The sequence below is a fragment of the Xyrauchen texanus genome, chromosome 13, assembly GCF_025860055.1.
Source record: "Xyrauchen texanus isolate HMW12.3.18 chromosome 13, RBS_HiC_50CHRs, whole genome shotgun sequence".
In the NCBI taxonomy this organism is placed as follows: domain Eukaryota; kingdom Metazoa; phylum Chordata; class Actinopteri; order Cypriniformes; family Catostomidae; genus Xyrauchen; species Xyrauchen texanus.
The window spans coordinates 42253249-42270473 of NC_068288.1; the positions used below are offsets into that span (position 1 = coordinate 42253249).

At 37.7% G+C, this 17225-nt stretch overlaps 1 protein-coding gene across 1 annotated transcript in view; it reads right to left on the bottom strand.

Moving 5' to 3' along the window:
- Positions 1 to 17225, bottom strand: part of LOC127654068 (chromodomain-helicase-DNA-binding protein 6-like) — a 65475-nt gene that overhangs the window by 14382 nt on the left and 33868 nt on the right. Inside the window, exons 15-32 of the mRNA XM_052141039.1 lie at positions 16877 to 17132; positions 14502 to 14712; positions 12401 to 12596; positions 12103 to 12267; positions 10896 to 11075; positions 9556 to 9666; positions 8923 to 9125; positions 7681 to 7880; positions 6487 to 6646; positions 5988 to 6077; positions 5771 to 5874; positions 5404 to 5533; positions 5237 to 5312; positions 5090 to 5138; positions 3876 to 4131; positions 2996 to 3204; positions 1060 to 2895; positions 470 to 609 (exon numbers count right to left, since the gene is read on the bottom strand). Of these exons, the coding sequence (XP_051996999.1) occupies positions 470 to 609; positions 1060 to 2895; positions 2996 to 3204; positions 3876 to 4131; positions 5090 to 5138; positions 5237 to 5312; positions 5404 to 5533; positions 5771 to 5874; positions 5988 to 6077; positions 6487 to 6646; positions 7681 to 7880; positions 8923 to 9125; positions 9556 to 9666; positions 10896 to 11075; positions 12103 to 12267; positions 12401 to 12596; positions 14502 to 14712; positions 16877 to 17132 (4572 nt within the window). The remainder of the gene's footprint in view (positions 1 to 469; positions 610 to 1059; positions 2896 to 2995; positions 3205 to 3875; positions 4132 to 5089; positions 5139 to 5236; positions 5313 to 5403; positions 5534 to 5770; positions 5875 to 5987; positions 6078 to 6486; positions 6647 to 7680; positions 7881 to 8922; positions 9126 to 9555; positions 9667 to 10895; positions 11076 to 12102; positions 12268 to 12400; positions 12597 to 14501; positions 14713 to 16876; positions 17133 to 17225) is intronic.

Sequence of the window (17225 nt, forward strand, 5' to 3'; positions counted from 1 at the left end):
CGATTAATTAATAGGGACACCATGTAATTAATTTGATTAAAAATTGTAATCCATTGACAGCCCTAATTTTTATATATATATATATATATTACACCAGATAAGGTTCATTGATGAGGAACAAAAAAATAAAATAAAATAATATATAAATCGGCATAGATTTTTGCAGATAATCAATCGTTCCAAAAAGCAACTATCAGCACAGATTAATCGGTAAAACCGATATATCGGTCTACCTTTAGTGGCTGCCAGGGTGTTGCTTTCTAGTCGCTAAGGTGTTCTGAGCGATGTTAGTGTGTTGCTATTGCAATGATGGGTTGTTGCTAGGTGGTTACTTACTGGGTCAAAGTCAAAAGAGCCCACCTCCAAAAGCAAAAAATAAAATACAAAAATAATACAAAGAACTTGAAGTGTGAGCTTAGTAAAGACAATACAGAAAAAAGAGGAAACATAATGACCAATATGGCAATACCTTAGGCCACTCAGAGAAGGAGAAAAGGGCTTTCTCCTGTAGAAGCTGAGCAATGGTTGGCTCCCTTAATTCTTGAACACTGTCTGCCATCTCACACATGGGCAGCGCGAAACGTGGTGCTTCAACATCTCCCAATAATGCTACAAATAAATAATCAGTATTCAAAGTATGACACAACATCTCAAACTGTGATTTGTCAAGATACCTTGTCTGCAAAAGACAAAGATTTCAGTATAAGCTTATCAAATTCTTCCAAAATCTAATTATCTGGGCTTTGCTATTCACAATAACTTTATAGCTTTATACTCCTACTGTATGTCAAAAATTGTCTTCTTTTTGTCTGTTCTATCTATCTATCTATCTAGTGATTCATAACTATATTCATAACATATATATATTCCATTGAAGGAAATATCCCAGATATTACTTAAGGAAAGATTAATCATTTCACCTGAATTCTAGCACTGAAACTCTTTGGAGCAACTAACCTTTGTGCTCATCAACTTTCTATTTTAACATGATATTTCCTTAGAACAGACAATGTGCATGACCAAACCTGAAAAAGGCAGAAAGCTGAAGTCAGACAATACCTGGTGCTTTTGCATCCTCATCCTTTATCTTGTCCTTCACTTCTAGAACCTCAGTCTGCTCAAGGTGAGGAGTTTGTGTAGTGCTATCTGGCTCAGGCTTCACATCTGACAACACTGGATCCATGAGGAACTCTTGTTTGATATTGGGGACCGCATCGAGGCCTGGAGATACAGACGTGTCGGGTAATGTAGTGGGAACAGAGGGTGAAGTTGGGAGTGAAGAGGGCAAAGGGTAATTTGTTAAGAGAGTAGTTTCATCTATAGGCTCTGATGGTTCTTTGCAGGGTTCTTCAGGGAGTTCCTCCAATAATTGTTGCTCCGTTGAGTTTTGCTGGTATCCTTCGCAAGGTTCCTGCAGGGTCTCATCACAGGTCAAATCATAAGGCTCCTCCAAAGGCACTTTTTCACGCTTTTTGTAAGATTCTTCCGAAGGCATTTCACAGGGATCTTTGAAGTGGTCTTCAATTGATTCCTCAAATGGCACCTTGCATACCATTGTCTGGGATTCCTCAAGACAGCTCTCCCTAGGAGACTCCATTGAAGGCATCTGGTTTATCCCATCATGAGTGTCCTTCGTTTGAGGACCAGCCCCTGCAAGACCATCATCTGGAGAAAGTTCTTCTTTCTCAAAATGGAACCCTAAAATCTCAGCTCCATCTTCTGGACTGGGAACGCAGTGTGTGATGTTGGAATCACTAAGCTTGTCGTCTTGGTCCTCACTAATGGGGTCTGCATCCGGGAGACCAAGGGGTGGTGGTGGAATATATTCTGGAAGGCCAGCAGACAGATCTGTCTGATCAACAGAAGTCTCGTTGACATTAAGATCTTTGAACAACATGAAGCTAGGTGCAAGCGGCTCGACAGGGTTGCTTTGGGAGTCTGAACTGGGCATGCTCAAACAGTCTGTGAGTGGTTCCTCACCATCTCTTCCATCTTCTGGTTGAGGAGCATCCAGAAATTCTGTTTCCAATGCTTGTGCTCCCAGAATGGGATCGGCCTCGTTGAACATGTCAGATGTTTCAGCATGGTCTGAGCTCTCCCATGGAGTCTGAAGTTCATCCAGCTCTACAGAAGGAGCCATTAAGCCAGTCTCCTCGGAGGAACCTTGCTCTCCTACTAGAACATCGCTACGAAGCTTCCCAGCAATGGAGTCCGCCATGTCTCCTTGAGTTCCATTTAGATCTCCTTGCACGCCATATGAGTTTAGCATATTCTGGCCACCAGTTGCAGAATTGAACGGGAATCCATTAAAGACCTCTTTACCAGACTTGCTATGTAGTGGGTCTGAAGTCAAGCTGTCATGTTGTAAAGACCCTAACTCCAGAGAATCATCTAATGAAGGACAATCCAAAAACCCATCCCTGGTTCTAATGCTTCCAGACTCCGACTGGTGATGCCCAGGAGTATGAATGAGTGTTTGTGTATGGTGTGAGGGTGTCGGTTGGTACTCAGGAGGTTGTGGGGAGTGACAATGCCCAAGGTTGGCATCATACAAGCAGCATGGGGGATGTGGCAAACCTGGATATCTGTGGTTTTCTTTGTGAACATAGTTCTGGTGGGCCTCCAAGAAGGAGAGCTGAGGGTCATTGAGGATGTAGAAGTCTGTTCGGCTCAAGCCATGCTTTGCAACGCCAATAAGAAGATCACGATCATGTTTACCACACTCCCACCATACGGGCAAGTAAAGACTAGGGCGACAGAGCTGCAGCCGTGCCCCCAGAAGTGGGTGACGCAATACCTGCTCACGGACCTTTCTCAAAAGCTCAATACGGTATAATGTTCTGGCAGCTCGCTCTTCTGTAATGGGCTCCACTATCAATGCAGGGTCAACAAGACCTAAGCAAAAGAATAACAAATTTATGAATCACTTATGACAAACTGAGCTAATTTTACATCTTCCAAGCAATTAAATTCTCATTATCGATTCTCATTGTACCTTCATCTTTTCTGGGCGGCAGTCTACAGGCAGTGCGACACATAGAAACGAAGCTATAGAAGTATCTCTCCAAACTTTCGTCTGTTTTCCTCTCCAAACGAGCAAGGGCCCGGAACTGGCACCAGTCGAAAGTTTTCTTCTCTGGGTCATACACTACACCAAACGAGGACACGGTACGATAGAAGTCAGCCTGCTCACGTCGTGTCCACCTGTGTGCAAAATAAATATGCTATCCTAGGAAGGGCATAAACACTTAATCTACAACAAACTTTGAATTTAGATTCAGCAAAGTATAAAATTCTTATTATATTTAAAATATTTAGCTCCTAGACCCTCAGGACCTCTAAAAATAACGAATTATACATAAGTTCTGACTGTTCTCCACAGGTGGCAGGTCTTTCGGTATCATTGTCCCTAGACTTTGTAAAGCTCTCCTGCAGAAACTCATTGCAGTGACATCTCATCATCATTTCCACCTTCAAAAGAAAATTAAAACTAATCTCTTCATACAATACAGTTCAAACATCTTTGACTTAAGATTACCTTCATGAGCTTCTATTGCATCCATTTCTCTTGCAATCCCAATCTTGTGGAATAAGATTCTCTGCAAAGCTGCTAGCATATTTTCTTGTATATAGTCATGCTGAATCATTTTCCTTGGTTCTACATTTGTTTTATATTATCAAATTATTTTTATTTTTATATTTATTTTTGACAGATAAATAATAAAGATAAATTGAGAATTTGGCATAATCCCCTTCAAACTTATTTAAAACGTTTTCCCCCCCAAAGAAGTTTCTATTCCAAATACAGATACTGACTTGTGCATGCCAGATTTAAGGAGTTAGATTATTAGACTTTAAGTATTAACAACACTAACCTTCGTTGCCACTCCAGAAAGAGTGGGTCGGGCTCAGTTGTGCAGTGCCTAAAGTCTCCAATTTGCCAGGCCACAGGCGCAATTCCCTCGTGCAAGAGGAAATCATGACGAAGAGGTTCACGGCGAGTGTAACGCTGATAGGCGGTGATGAGTCGTCGTAATCGGGCCGTAAGAGCCGAGCCTGCCGGCCACTGTACCCGCCCTTGCTCTGTCACTTCTGCAATAAGATCTCCTGCGAGAGATGCCACAATGCACCCTCCAAAAGACATGAAACTTTTAACTCACTCAATCTGTTGTAAATCAAACTTAAGCTGAGGTCACACTAGATTTCTAATTCCATTCATATGAATGTGAAGGAGGGACAGCAGGTACTTAAATGGTTGGTTCACCCAAAAATGTAAATACTCATCATTTAGTCACCCTCATGCCATCTCAGATGTATATGACTTTCTTTCTTCTGCTGAACACGAACAAATATTTTTAGAAGAATATCTCAGCTCTATCTCAGTTGGTCCATATAATGCCAAGTCAATAGTGACCAGACCTCAGAAGGTCCAAAAAGGACATAAAGGCAGCATAAAAGTAATCCATATGACTCAAATGGTTAAATCAATGTCTTCTGAAGCAATATGATTGGTGTGAAACAGATCACTATAGAAGAATTATTTATTCTTCTAAAAATCTTCATTTGTGTTCTGCAGAAGAAATAATGTCATACACATCTGGGATGGCATGAGAGTGAATATATAATGAGAGAATTTGCCCTTATGGGTGAACTATCCCTTTAAGCCCTTGCTGTGTTCTAAAGTTCAAGTTTGGTGAACTCTGAGCTGTGAATTTGCATAAAAAAGATACAATTGACTAATCTAATATCTAGACATTACAGATTGAACTCTTGGATGAAAAATAAAATCTAATTATGATGGGTCTGCATGAGAACAATTGAAAAGTGTACACTTCATCTTAAAAGAAAAGCTGCATGGTTTGCACTGTTGTATGAAATTAGGGTAGACGGTATATTTAGTTTATTATAATTTATTCAAAATAGAAGCCATCAAGCATGACATCACCTCCTGTTGCCCATATAAGTTACAGGGTCCGGCAATGATTTGTGTGCTTGAAATCTAGTGTGACCTCCCCTTAACAGTATGAACAAACAGTACTATATTGTTCAATCAGGAATGTAGAAAAATGAATAAGTAGGTAAGGAATACCTGTCACCGTATTGTCATTCTTCCCTGTTTCCTCTGACATGAGTTCCTCCTTCATAAACAAAACGAAACTTCAATGAACAGTCCCAGTACTTGGTTAAAACACTAAGCGTCATCAGACTTCACATTTCTTTGATTTCCTATTTCTACCTTGATCTCTCCTTTCTCTTCTGAATCTTCAGACTTCATGTCGGCCTCGTCTTTTATTTCATCACTTTTGTTGACACTGCAGAAGTAACCATTGTAACAATCAATTGGTGGAAACTGTTATACTGCTCATATCTTATGGTCAAGGTGCTAATTTCAAAGGATGTTACCTGTCAGGTGCATCAGAAATTGCTTCTACTCCTCCTTGTTCTACTGTCAGTGCGGTGACATCAGGCATACCAACCCGCTCCAGGAAACAAAGAGCAGGGTCTGCACGCATGGCATTATACCGCTCATACCCTACATGGGACATAGAGAGAGGTCAGAACAAACAAAAAAGAAAAAAAAGGAAACGCAAGTTCTTCCACATGATGAAAAACAAGACAATGTCAATATGAACTGTAACATTTCACACCAGTAAAAAGTGAAGTTCATGTGAACTAACATTTCACAACATAAAAAAATCACGTTCGTATAAACTAATTATGTGTATATGAACTAACATTTCAGACCAATAATGTTAGTCTTTTATCTCACCATGTTTGTGGACTCCAATAAGCAGCGATTTATCCGCCTCAGCATCCCACCAGATAGTTGGGATCTCAATGTAATCGATATCAGGCAGTGTTACCTCCAGTTTACTGCAGAAAACACATATATCCTCACATATCAAGCCACTCTACAATGACACATGCTTGAAGTATCATTCTTTTGGTCTATGAGGGGGTAAGATGCATTCAGATAAATGTAGCACCTGGCAGGGATTCCTTCAAGAGCCTGAGTTGCAGCTTCACCCAGAACTTCAACCTTCAGATAGTAGAGCATCCGTACCCTCAGCAGCACCCTGTCCGTGACACAATATATATATATAAATGAAAAGACAACATCAGAGCGCATTCACAAGATACAATCAGTGATGCTTAACCTCAGGTTACTCCATGGGAAGAGAAAAATGATTCAACGTAGACTCAAGGCAAAGTCTCCCACATGAGCATGTAAGTACATTTTACACTTATTTTAAATCACCATATTTAATAATACAAGGGGAAACTAACACTTCTCTTAATTGGCCCAGCTGGCATGGTTCAAAATGGCCAAATATTGGCTGATTAATCAGCATGGCCAATATTTATTGGTCTATCACTAATCTTTGGTTATAAGGTGTCCAGGACAAGTGCCAAAATTGTATGTCTGCATGCCAATTAAGAATCTAATATTGAAGGTGCTGCTTGGTATTCTTTAAGACGGCTCACTTGTTGCAGTGTTGTTTGAGGTGTTTCTTGTAGCTGTCGTCCTGCAGTACCACCTCTGGGTTACAGTGGACCAGCCAGTCAGCATTATTTAGCTCAGGTGGACTCAACTGGTTCTTCAGCTTCTTGCCTTTACGACCCCGCGGAACAGGAGCAGACAGACCTGGACAGGTGAAAGGTAAGAAATTAATGCTAAACCTTTGGACTGTTTTTCAGGAATTATGCAAAAGCAGTCATCAGACTGCAATATTCAAATATTTTAAAGATTAGTTGTAAATATAAGTATGTATAAATGCATATTTAATATATACAACAACAATAAGTAAGCGCAGTGAGCAGCCGTGCAGATTATTTATTTATTTTATTAAATCGCAGCCCTTGAGGTTTGATAATCGCACTACGCAATATCGCATTTTCAATTTTATTTTGATTAACCGTTCAGCCCTAATTAAATGTTATCTGAGCCGAGAGAGCAACAAATTGCTCAAGTTCAAAGTCATAAGTAATATATTAAACATTTTACGATGCACACAATGAAATACTGTATCACGGAGAAAGCGTTGACAAAAATGTATTTCAACTCATCAACTCATAAAAAATAAATAAATACAATTCCAGGGTAACAGAGTGGCACTTACAATGGAAGTGCATAGGGCACATTTTTGGAGGGTTTAAACACAGAAATGTGAAGCTTATGATGTTATGAAAACACTTACATTAATTCTTCTGTAAAAACAAATAAATTATTTGAGCTGTAAAGTTGTTTAAATCGTAATTTTTACAGTCAATTTAGGGTGTGTTACATCGTCATGGAAATGAAGTTGTACAATTGCATATAACTACACAGAAAAAGATAGTAAGTGATTGTATCACAGTATCAAGCTAAAATTGTGTTAACACAAATATTGTTTAAATCTTGTGGCAATACTTTTGCAAAAGAAGTATTTTAACAAAATAATTAGCTCCATTCACTTCCATTGTAAGTGCCACTTGAACCCATACTTTTGCTTGTATTAAAGAAAAGCAGGAACGAGTCGAAATTAATGTTTGTGGTAATCAATATCATGCCACAAATGCTGTCAATTGCGCTTAACTTGTATTGAACCCTGAATATATTGGAAATCAATTTTTCTCTATGATTTGAAATTTTCTCAGGCACTGAACAAATTTAGATAGGAGTGGAACAGTACTAATTACCTGAGTGGTTTTGCAGTGCTTGGTTGTGTCCGTCTTTAGTGGGTGTGATGAGGTCCCATATGAAGCTCTTGATTTTGTCGTCTCCTTTGTAATGCCGAACGCAGTAGACCAGCAGAGCTCTGCACAACACCTCCATATCTCTCTCTGTCAGGTGCCATTTAAAACGGCCATGATTGAGAATCTCCTTCCATCGCCCCCACCTTCAGAACACAAAATCAAGTCACACTATTTGTTTGAGTGAAAGATCTCTCTTGCGCTTCCAATTCAACTGATTCCTCAGTGCATGACCCTTGAAACCATAATACAGGTTAATTTATAGCTTCTATGTGACACTTTTTGCATAATGTAAAGAAAATTGTACACGTTTATTTTTATTTATCTTGTACTTGTTTACAGAAAGTGATCACATTATTATATTAAAGGGATAATTCACTTAAAAATTAAAATTCTCTCATCATTTACTCACCCTCATGCCATCCCAGATCTGTATGACTTTCATTCTTCTGAAGAACAGAAATTAAGATATTGAGAAGAACATGTCAGATCTGTAGGTACATACAAATTAAGTGAATAGTGACCAAAACTTTGAAGCTCCAAAAAGGTATCAAGGCAGCATAAAAGTAATCCATAAAACTCCAGTGGTTTAATCCATGTCTTCTGAAGCGATCCAAAGAGTTTTGGGTGATAACAGACCAATTATAACTCCTTATTCACTGTATATCTTGTCATTGCAGTCTCAAGGCATGATGTCAAGGTTTATAGTGAAAAAGCAATCACATTTTGATAAGTTCTCATCCAAAATTGACTTTTATGTTGCCCATATGTTCTTTTTGGAGCTTCAAAGTTTTATCCACCATTCTCTTGCATTGTATGGACCAACAGAGCTGATATTCTTCTAAAAAAAATTTTTTGATTACATGAGGTTGAGAAAATGGGGACTAATTTATTTGGAACAATTGCTTTAATAATGCAAAAACGTTTTTTTGGCTATGCTTGCCAGATGCAGCTATAATAATGCAACAACTGAAAAATGCACATTTAGACATGTACTGTAACTTGCAGATCTGGACTTACTGACTGAGTCCAACTATTCTTATATTAGCCACTGATGATGCAGCATTACATTTACACAGAATGAAAGCCGCATCAGAGGTGGGTCAGAGCCGGCCTAGCACCTTTACACACAATTTGGGGCCACCAGTGTCATCCTAAGAGGCCCAGCAAAACAGATGAAGGACTGACCCAAAAATGAGCAGGTTCTTCTCCACTCTGAAGCACTCTGCTCGGAGGTAGCGTCTGTTGCGATCGCTGAGGCGTCTTGTGCGACAGGGTCGTTCCTCTGAGTCGCTGTCCAGTTCAGAGAACTCCATCAGCTCATCATCCTCAAAAGAGTTATAGTGGCGCGTCTGCTTCCGTACACGAGGCGTGTCAATCACCAGACTCTCCTAAACGAGACACAGACAACCATGCTGTTTACAACACATATGTAAAAATATATTTAATATATATACTGTAAACAGATTTTGCCACAGGGGTAGGACAGATATCAAGATTTTCTCAACTTTAGAACGACATTAGGGTGAGTAGACAAAGACAGAATTTTCATTTTAGTGTGAACTATTCCTTCAAACATCAACCACCTATATGTAAACATTCTGAGTTTCCACATTCATAACTCACTGCAGTTGTTTGGCTGAAGGTTTTTTCATTAATGTAACCCATCTGTTTTGACTATAACAAGAGCCTGATGTTCAAATCAGCCCCTCTCTCGCTCTCTCTGGGGCAGTCTGTGGGATGATTCTGTGGCACTACACCACCTGAGTCGCAGTGAGTTCGTATGCAAAGCTTGAGGTTTTTAACCATCAGGTATGGTACCTTTTCTGCCTTGGAGTCAATTTCCAGCTCAGCAATTTTGGCCCACTTCTGCCAGAAGTTTGGATCATCCAGAGAAATGTCTGTACGGTTCCCTGAAGACACAAAGCTAGCCTAGGATTGACAAATAAAAAAGTATTATCAGCACAAGGAAAGGAAGAGAAAATAAAAGCAGGAGCAGGGGCAGGGGCAGGGGCACGTAACAAATATCCAGTCAGCGTTGACTGGGATATATAACTTTTTTCTTTTAATATTAAAAGCTGAAGTATGTAACTTTTCGTTGTTAAAATACTTTCTCCTATCCCAGCTTAATATGCAGAGACAACTATAAGTAAGCCATTCGTAGGAAATGTGATTTGATTAACAGGAGGCGTTTTCAGTAAGCTGTTTTGAAAACAATGTTTATGTAATAAATGCGCTTTTTTTGTATTTACTGTGCAAAAAATACTAGCGCTCCTTCCCTTTATTAGAGCGCATGCACGTTAAACAGTTTCTATGCAGCATGGAAAGAGATGATGAGAGATGAATTTACAGTCCAACATAAAGAAAGTGTTGATTTCTTGTGTTCCAATGTGTGGATTACAAATTTTCACCAACATGTGGGGATAAATACAGGGAATTTCACGCACTGTGAACAGTGAATGTGCTGGGATCCTTAAAATGTTGCGTAAGACATGCAATCCCACTCCAAAATTCATGAAGTGAGTCTTTTTTCCCTGCTATTTTCTACACATTGGTAATTGCTGCTGCTTAGACACTTGAAAAAAAGCAAGGGCAGTTCTAGAAGAGTGCGCTCAGTGTCTCCACACTCTTGTGCACTCACGTGACTGCCTCGCTGCGTCCAGTAAATTATGAGCTCATGCGTCTTTGCGAGCTAAATATAATCACGCTCGCTCCTATCTGAGTGCTCCAACTTTGTTCACTCCATGTAATTTGTGAGCTCTCTCACTTGATTTCTGCTTGCACTAATGTTAGAAATGCAGCACTGGCCCGATTGGGAAAGTGACAGATTTATCTCTCTAACTGGCCCCGGGCCATCGGGCAGTCCATATTTTCGAGCCCTGTCTTCATTTGTGTTCTGTAGAAGAAAGAAAGTCATACACATCTGGGATGGCATGAGAGTGAGTAAATGATGAGAGAATTTTCAGTTTTGGGTGAACTATCCCTTTAAATGTACCATTTCAACAACTTTCACACTAACGAGAACATGCCACCTTTTGGCTATAAGGCCAGATCTTAAACTACAAGGCCACCCACAAATATCTGTTTTTAACTGGTGTGACTTTGTTCAGTATGTTAGACAGATATCCGGTATACCTTAAAAATAAATACCAGATGTGTACCTTGGCAAACGTTGATCCTTTCCCCTCAGACTGGATTGTGATGGTCTGTGTGCGTCGCTGCAGGATCTGATCAATGTCTTCCTCGCAAAATTTAGAGCCCTCGTCTTCCTCGTCCATCAGCGCTCCATACGCTCCCTTCCGGAGGAGATCTTCCACCTCCATCTTAGACAGCTGCTGAACCTGAAACAGGAGAGCACATTCAATGTTGTCAATGTAAGTATAGGGACTCCATAAATAAACAACAATAATGCAAAGAACAGAAAGATGAAAAGAAAAATGAGAGTAAAAATTGGCTGTGGTGAGATAATAAAGTTACTGGCAATATTATATAATATGATTATATTTAGGAATAGCAAAATAAAGCATTGTTGAAATCGTAATAAGAGTAAAATGGAGTGGAAGCAAATAAATTAAAAAAAGATTGAAAAATTACATTTGTAAAAATAATAATGATAACAAATAAAATTAAAAATAAAATAAACAAAAATAAAAATGCAAAATAATACTTATTTTAAATCGCAATGGAGTAAAATGGAGTAAAAACAAAATTACAAAATTATAAAAAACATGTAATAAATTAATTAACATAAAATAAAAATAAAATAATAATAAAAATACAAATTTTAAATTGAAAAATAATGCATGGTTGAAATCACAATGGAGTAAAAAAATTAATTAAAAAAAATTATAATTTGAAAAAATAAAATAACTTAATTGACTAAAACAAATAATAAAAATGCAAATAAATAAAAATATAAAACTACATAATAATGCATAGTTGAAATCATAATAAGAGTAAAATGGAGTGGAAACAAATAAATGAAAAAAAGATTGAAAAATTAAATGTGTAAAAATAATAATGATAAATAAAATTGAAAATAAAATAAACAAAAATAAAAATGATAAATAATACTTTATAATTGCATAATAAGGCATAGTTGAAATCGTAACTTTTTTTTAACCTTTTTTTTTGACGTGGAAACTTGGTTTTTGACATGGATTTGAAATGGAATCAAAGACAAGCGAAAACAATCAACTAAAAGCTCAATGAATGTGATGCATCTAACAACTATTATCTCAGTGAAAAATTGAGTGTACTATAAGAAGACTATCTAGGAATCCAAACTTCATGTGGCAACAGGCTAATTATGAATCCTGTGTTTGCCTAATCAAAACGGCACACTTCTAGTGGCTATAAATCACTCACCCCATTGAGACTGCCCTTACGGTTGATGTCCTGTAGAACAGCCTTATCCAATCCCAGTTTCAGACTGGCCTTATCAAACATCTCCCTCTCGTACGAGTTCCTCGTAATAAGGCGATACACTTTTACCGCTTTGCTTTGACCGATCCGGTGGCAGCGAGCTTGAGCCTGTGGAATTCAAAGCATGTTTTGTAGTTTTAAATATAAAACATCTTGAAAATATCAAACTGAAACTATGATACGATTTTAAATAGCTTCATTGCTACCAGTAGCATTCGACAAAAGATCCTACACAGCTCACCTGCAAGTCATTCTGCGGGTTCCAGTCAGAGTCGAATATGATACAGGTGTCAGCGGCAGTGAGGTTGATGCCCAGCCCTCCTGCTCGTGTGCAGAGGAGGAATACAAAACGGTCAGAATCCACCTTACTGAAGCGATCGATGGCCGCCTGCCGTAGATTCCCTCGAACTCTCCCATCAATGCGCTCGTACGTATACCTATATGTATCATACACATTGTAGGGAATTATGGGAAGTCATGTGCTGATTGATTTCTCTTTTGAATCTATATTTAAGTAATTATGGATTAAAACTACTAGCCCACACTTTCATTTTTTATCATGGTTCTCATACGTTTCTTACTGTTGTGTCACAATATTGTGATAAATACTAAATTAGGTTCTTGATAAAAGGAATATTCTAGGTTCAATACAAGTTAAGCCCAGTCAACAGTATTTGTGCCATAATGTTGATTACAACAAAAATGTATTTAGACTTGAAACCCCTTTTCTTAAAAAATAACAAAATAATAAAAATCTGGGTCACAGTGAAACACTTACAATGGCAGTGAATGGGGTCAATCCGTAAATGTAAAATATTTAGATCACATTACAATTGGTTTATGTACCATTATATAAATAAATACAAATTAGAGCTTGACAAATATTGGGTTTTGCTGATACGATAATGTGTTGAAAGAAAAGCAATGAATCTGCCAATAGTTTTTAAAATTGGTAGCCGAAATTAAATGTTCCTAGTCTTTCCTTCCTGTGATGGTGAGGGCCAGACAAGAGTCCACATTTAATTAAATTCCAGATGCAGTTTATGGTGCAACCAAAATACCATTAACTACGAAAAAAAGTTTTCCGGTTTTACTTTAAAGGCCGAAATACACCGGGGACTCTTATTTTGAAATGTTTGCGCTTCACTGCTTCCAGCTGCTCATTCAAACAAATAAGGGAAATAAAACGTGCACATCTACAATTATCTACAGCTTATTACCTTATAAATAATTAAAAGCTAAACATTATAATATTTCATCAACACTATATCATCATCATCTACAGTTGATCATTAGTGATCACTTGTAATACATTTCTGATAAAGCCAAATGATTGTTAAATGCTCTGCAACAGCTGGAAACATTCACAAGCTTGGAAAAAATACAGAGCCGTGTTTTCATTTTGAAGGACGCAGCACATGCACTTATATAATAAATCATATTCTTTGAAGTTTAATAATCACATTAGGTCATACCACGTCTTTCCGACTCCAAATTTAAGACCTCTTTAAATGATAATTAAGACTTATGTTGTATCATTGAAGATATTTAATACTTTTTTCTGACCTTACATTTGGGAAAAATATTTTAAAAGATTTTTTAAAGATCTTCGGGAATCCTGTTATGAAAGCTGTTTTATTCCACATTGAGAGGGTCCCCTTATAGGGGCTGCCATGTTATGATCACATGACCTGTCAATGGCATTTGTAACTGAAAACTGTTGTGTTTGAAAAATGCTTCATCCAGGCCCCTAGGTGTAAGTGTATGTCCAAAATGACATGCAAAAAAATGACAACTATAAAGTGCCCCTTTAAAGTCAACATGGCATTAGCAATGTGACACACTTCTACACGAAACAGAAAACTCAATGAGAACAAAATGCTGGGACTTGGAAGTGTTCTTCCAAATATTAATGTATCCACTGAAAAACACTTATTTTTGAAAAACCTACTGTTATTTGCTAATATTGCTGTAACCTTTATTAAATGTACGGTATGTTAACTTTAAAGTACTGTGTTACCTATTGGGAAGATTTTAGAAAGACTGCCTTACCTACAGTTGTCCAAAACAATATCTAAACAGCAACTGTATTTGGTAAAAAAAAAATTCCCCCATGTGGAGCTTTTGTGAAGTCAGTCAAAAAGGAAAGTTGTTTAAGAGGCAAGTCTTTACATTTTGATGGCAATAGGCATAATGTGTAATGAATCGTAAATACTGATGAAAAGGTCCATTTTGATTTCATCTCGACCTTTAGTGAACTTAAAAACATAAATAATATGAATAGAATATTAACTTTTTTAGAAAAGTGACTAATGGCACTTAGTAATAACCAGTTGTGTCACCTCCTCTGAATGAGGTAGTCCTCCAGTATATCCAGACATCGGACCATCTGTGAAAACACCAGCACCTTATGTCCCCCGGACAAGAGTTTGGGCAGTAGTTTGTCGATAAGTACTAGTTTACCGGCAGCCTGGATCATGGCCTGGAGTTGAAAATCTACTGCATCTGGACTGTAGGTTTTCCTGAAGCTCTCAAGAATCTTTTCTTCAGCACCTGAGAAAAAGAAAGATTTTAGGAGTCTATTTCAGTGCTACAAATTAGAGCAAATGTAGAGAACTGCAACAATGATTTTTCACGAATTGTCATTTTCACACTTGGAACGTTTTCAAAATAACATAAGAAATTAAGTGACCCTTTGCTAAGCTGAGCCTTAAAAGCATTTCTGACCAATCCTGTCTTAGCAACTGTTTCTGGGCTGCCATTACTCTGACACACATTTGCTATTTTCCAATGAGTGCCTACGGCAGTAATAGTTTTCGAACACACTTTATCAAACTTTTGATAAAATGATTGAAAAAATCAAAACACTTTGTTGCCAGGTCACTTGTAATAATGACACAAGGTACCCAGACAGGATACCCAGAGTTTTTTTCTCTATGGAAAAAGAGCATTTATTTAAACCAGGCTTCAGAAATGAACCGTTTGGAATTTGTGGAACCAAATACATCTGTATATGACTGCTTCATCAACGCCTATTTTTCGTCATTGCACCCTTGGCCCCACTCAATCAGTCACAGGTGAAGAGGAGAGAGGGCCTGTCATGGGAGAATCATTTACACTTTTAAAGGGACGCACACAGGACACATTAATGTGTCTATCTGGATTTAAATGTTTTTTCTACACTGCTTTGACTGTTATCATTCATCTCATGCTGCTTTTAAAAGATGCAATGTCAAGTTACAACTCTATTCTGTTTCATTCAGCTGCGCTGTTTCTTGCTGTTTTGAAAACGTCATGGACCATTTTTGCACCCATCTGTGCTATTTTTAATTGACACTCTTTTGTAAACATGCACTAGATGGATGTCTTACATCGTTTTGATACGTTTCCGGCAATGGTCGCCACGTTTTAAGAGCGGTACAAGCGCAACTTTTAAAATGTGTCTCGTTCTTCTACTGCCAATGACTGGGAGAAACACATGCCGTTCTGTATATAAACAAACACGGAAGATGTGAGATGTGAAGACCAGCATCTCTGCTTTGGCCTGTTGAAGCACCCAACATCACCATGGGTTGTATTACGTTCACGTATTGCGAACATTTCACCGTGGATTGTTTTTTCAGCTGATATCAGTGTTGATTGCTTGTGAACAAGTCAATACATGAATCAAGCTTTGTAAAGGAACTGTTTTTGAATGAGCATTATTAAAGATGGGGCAATTAAAAACTCTATTGGACCCGACGCAAAACCGTAAGTAAACAGTTTTACTCACAAATGGATTAACTGTTTCAGTCCTCATTCCCATATGAACATGTTGATGTTAATTCATCTACTTGTTGATTCAGGTCTTAGTAAAGGCAATAGTAAATAAAGAGTTCACAGCATCATAGTGAGTGTGTTATGAGACATTATAACAACAGGTAGTGATTTAAATATTGAGACATAGTGAGAAAAATGTACTTGTATTCATTATAATTAGTTAAGTTCAATCGACAGCTTTTGTGGCATACTTTTGATTGCCATAAAAAATATTTTCAAATTGTCCCTCACTTTACAAAAAAAGAAGCAAAAATTTGGGTTACAGTGAGGCACTTACAATAGAAGTCTCTGGGGCCAGTCCGTAAACATTAAAATACACACTGTTTCAAAATTATCATCATAAGATGTAAACAATATACATGATAACATGATTTTTGTGTGATAAAATAATTTATTAACCTTATAAGTGTCAATTTATAGCCAAAATTTCAACTTCGTTGTAATGGTGATGAAACGCTGTAAACCTTTAAGCGATTTTATCACTCTAAAATCACGTAAAACATGATTTTTTACATTATTACACGTCATGTTAACACTAATATATTGAAACAGTGTGTACTTGAATATTCATGGACTGGCCTCATTCACTTCCATTTGAAGTGCTTTACAATCAAAAATATTTTTTGTGGTAATTAACATAATTTTTTTATTACCCATAGGCAAAGGTTTTTTTCTTGTTTTAAGCAGAACATTTCTCTATCTTGTTATTTTGTTTCTTCAATAAATGTACTGTACCTTTGTTTTAAGGGTGCATAGATGTCTACTGGTAAACAAGACAACAACTGACTACAAATGTTATGGTAAATGGAACTTGGGTCTGCACCAAAATCTCTAGTGTGAAAGTGACGTTAGACTACACTCCAAACCACAACTGTAATGCATGCGTGTTTGTGTGTACCTGTGATGAGGTATGGGTGATTGCAACACTTGCGAAGCTCCATCATTGTGTTGATGAGGTTGGGCATGTTGTGCTGGTTTGCTCCTTTAGCAAGGAATGCGAAGTTCTTTTCCAGAATGGCTCGGTAGTACTTCTTCTGAATGTTAGTGAGCTCCACCTCGATGATTGTCTCTTCTTTGGGGGCCAGATTCTTTTCCACATCATCCTTTAATCTTCTCAACATCATAGGCTTCAGAATGGCCTGCAGCTTCTTAACCTGTAGGTTTGTGAGTTATTTTCAGGTTAAAAGTTAAATTAACACCCAAATCAGAACACCTATTTCAGTGTTTGCTAATCAAGGCAAAGTGGT